The sequence below is a fragment of the Populus nigra genome, chromosome 2 (assembly GCF_951802175.1).
Source record: "Populus nigra chromosome 2, ddPopNigr1.1, whole genome shotgun sequence".
Lineage (NCBI taxonomy): Eukaryota > Viridiplantae > Streptophyta > Magnoliopsida > Malpighiales > Salicaceae > Populus > Populus nigra.
The window spans coordinates 40,589,297-40,591,477 of record NC_084853.1 but is presented as its reverse complement, the minus strand read 5'-3'; the positions used below and the strand labels follow the sequence as shown (position 1 = coordinate 40,591,477).

Here is a 2,181-nt window from a genome sequence, read left to right as displayed (position 1 = left end):
AAACTCCATTTTTATATATATAATGCACCTGGCTTCAATCTTTTATCATAAAGATTTTGGCAACTGGAGTTCCACCATGTACAGATACGATATCACGCAGCAAGATTTATGCTTCACGCAGCAAGATTTATGCTTCAATAATGTTCTGAGTAACGCTACTAAAAAAAAGATCATATAAAATCTTATTTAATTATTCATATATAATGTATAAAATCTCTTCAAAATTAACAATTTTCTCATAGTTTGTCTTCATGGAATTATAAGCATACCAGTGGTAAATTTATACTTTTGAACATGGTACTAATTAATAATTTCTAACATGATAAGCAAGTTTGCAAATTGCAGACCCTATCTTGTAATAACGACGAATTTTTTTCAATAGAGAATATGCTTTCAACTCTAACAGTCATTTAATAAATTATTTATTCAAAAAAAACTCATCAAAACAAGGAACATGTCTATGAAAAGAGTAAGCGTGAACTAAGTCCAGACATGTTTACAGTTTAGGTTGGTGCTAGCGCAAGCTAATCCAAAGAGGACCAGACACTTGTAGAACATGTTCACAAAATTTCAAATTAATTCAATAATTAATCAGATTAAAAAAAATTATACTTATTTAACTTATCCAGACTTTTTCTTAGAATTGGATTTTTGATATGCATCTCGTGCTAGATTAAAATATTTCAAGAGTTGAATAAGGCTAAAAAAAGATAAACTTGTTCTGTACTATTCAGTAAATAATTAGATTTCATTTTTGTCATTTGGGGTAAAAATAGGTATCATAAATATGTTAAATAATTTGACAACAATTCTGTCTTTCTAACACATTAAAAACTTTTTAAAAAAAAAGTACTGTTTGTTTTTATATTTTAAAAGTATTTTTAAAAAAAAAAAAAAAATTTTTAAATTAATTTTTTATATATATTTTTAAATTATTTTAATATACTAATATTAAAAATAATTTTTTAAAAATAAAAAATATATTATTTTAATATATTTTTAAATAAAAAATATTTTAAAACAAAACCTTAACCACAAATAAACACGTCTTTCTATTTATAGTTTGAACCAGTTTACTGGCTTTTCCTCGGTAAAGAAAGGCAGTGATATAGTTTTCACTTGCTATGTGGGATAAGACAGGGACCTCGAGGGAGCGTGGACAAGAACTGTTTACATTGACTGAATGGAGCTATAATCCAAGGGCCGGGATCTTCTGCTTCAGGCACGTGAGATGCACAGAGTCATTCAATGGATCGATAATACAGAGAGCGACAGCCTCATGAAATTCAGGTACGTATTAGCATCTTTCATTTATGAATCGCCACCCTTATCTTATATTACTGTATTTCATATTTATTTATTTTAATGGCTTCCACACCAATATAAGCATGGTGGGAGTTGTGGCTCAAAGCTTATGAGTCCAGATTTATCAACCTTCAACCACCCGCCGCACCCCTCTCTTTGCCCCTTAATTCTCCAGGATCAACTGCATAAAAACAAAACGGAACCAGAATAAATCAGAAACACACGCCCATATGGAAGGTATCTCTGCTAGCATGTACACGAAGATGAAAGGGTACTGGAGCAGGAGAGGGTACGAGAGGATAAATGGGTCGGGTCGGATTCGGAGGAAGCGGCCGGTGGAGCTAGGCTCGGGTAGCTCGACTTCAAGGGGGAGGGGGTTTAGTTTGCGGATCAAGATCAAGCCGAAGCTTAAAATCCTCAAAATGTCTTCTCCGAGGAAGTTCTTTGTTTGGCTGCGGGATGCCTACGTGAAGATGATGCTTGGGCTTGCTAATTCCAGGGCAATAGGTACTTCAGGGTACGGTGACGCGTTTGGTGCACGCCGCCCAGTCAAGGAGTATGATGAGAAGATGATCGTTCAGATCTACAAGTCGTTGGTGATGACACAGGGCCAGTTGGTGCCACGCGACGCAGCCAGGTTTGGCTCCATGTCTAAACTTACTGCTATTTCGGAATAGCTGGCAGTTGAGGGTTTTTTTTTTTTTTTTGTCTTTTTAATGGTCAAATAAATCAACCCAAAAGGAAATTGTTCATTATTCCATAAATCTCCCAGAGGAAAGAGGGAAAAGATTATTTTCGGGTTTATAATATAATGTCCTTGTAATTGCAACAAGTAGACTAATTCTTCAGGTAGCAATAAACCTAGTTTTTTAGTCA

At 34.2% G+C, this 2,181-nt stretch overlaps 1 protein-coding gene across 1 annotated transcript; it reads left to right on the top strand.

The window, feature by feature from the left end:
- The first annotated feature begins 1,169 nt into the window (after nucleotides 1-1,169).
- On the top strand, nucleotides 1,170-2,181 carry LOC133681883 (uncharacterized). Its single transcript, XM_062105067.1, has one exon. It carries the CDS (start codon nucleotides 1,536-1,538, stop codon nucleotides 1,980-1,982), a length of 447 nt encoding a protein of 148 aa, XP_061961051.1. The 5' UTR covers nucleotides 1,170-1,535; the 3' UTR covers nucleotides 1,983-2,181.

Excerpts from the sequence above, each read along its gene's own strand:
- LOC133681883 (XM_062105067.1), top strand. The coding sequence starts at position 1,536 with ATGGAAGGTATCTCTGCTAGCATGTACACGAAGATGAAAGGGTACTGG.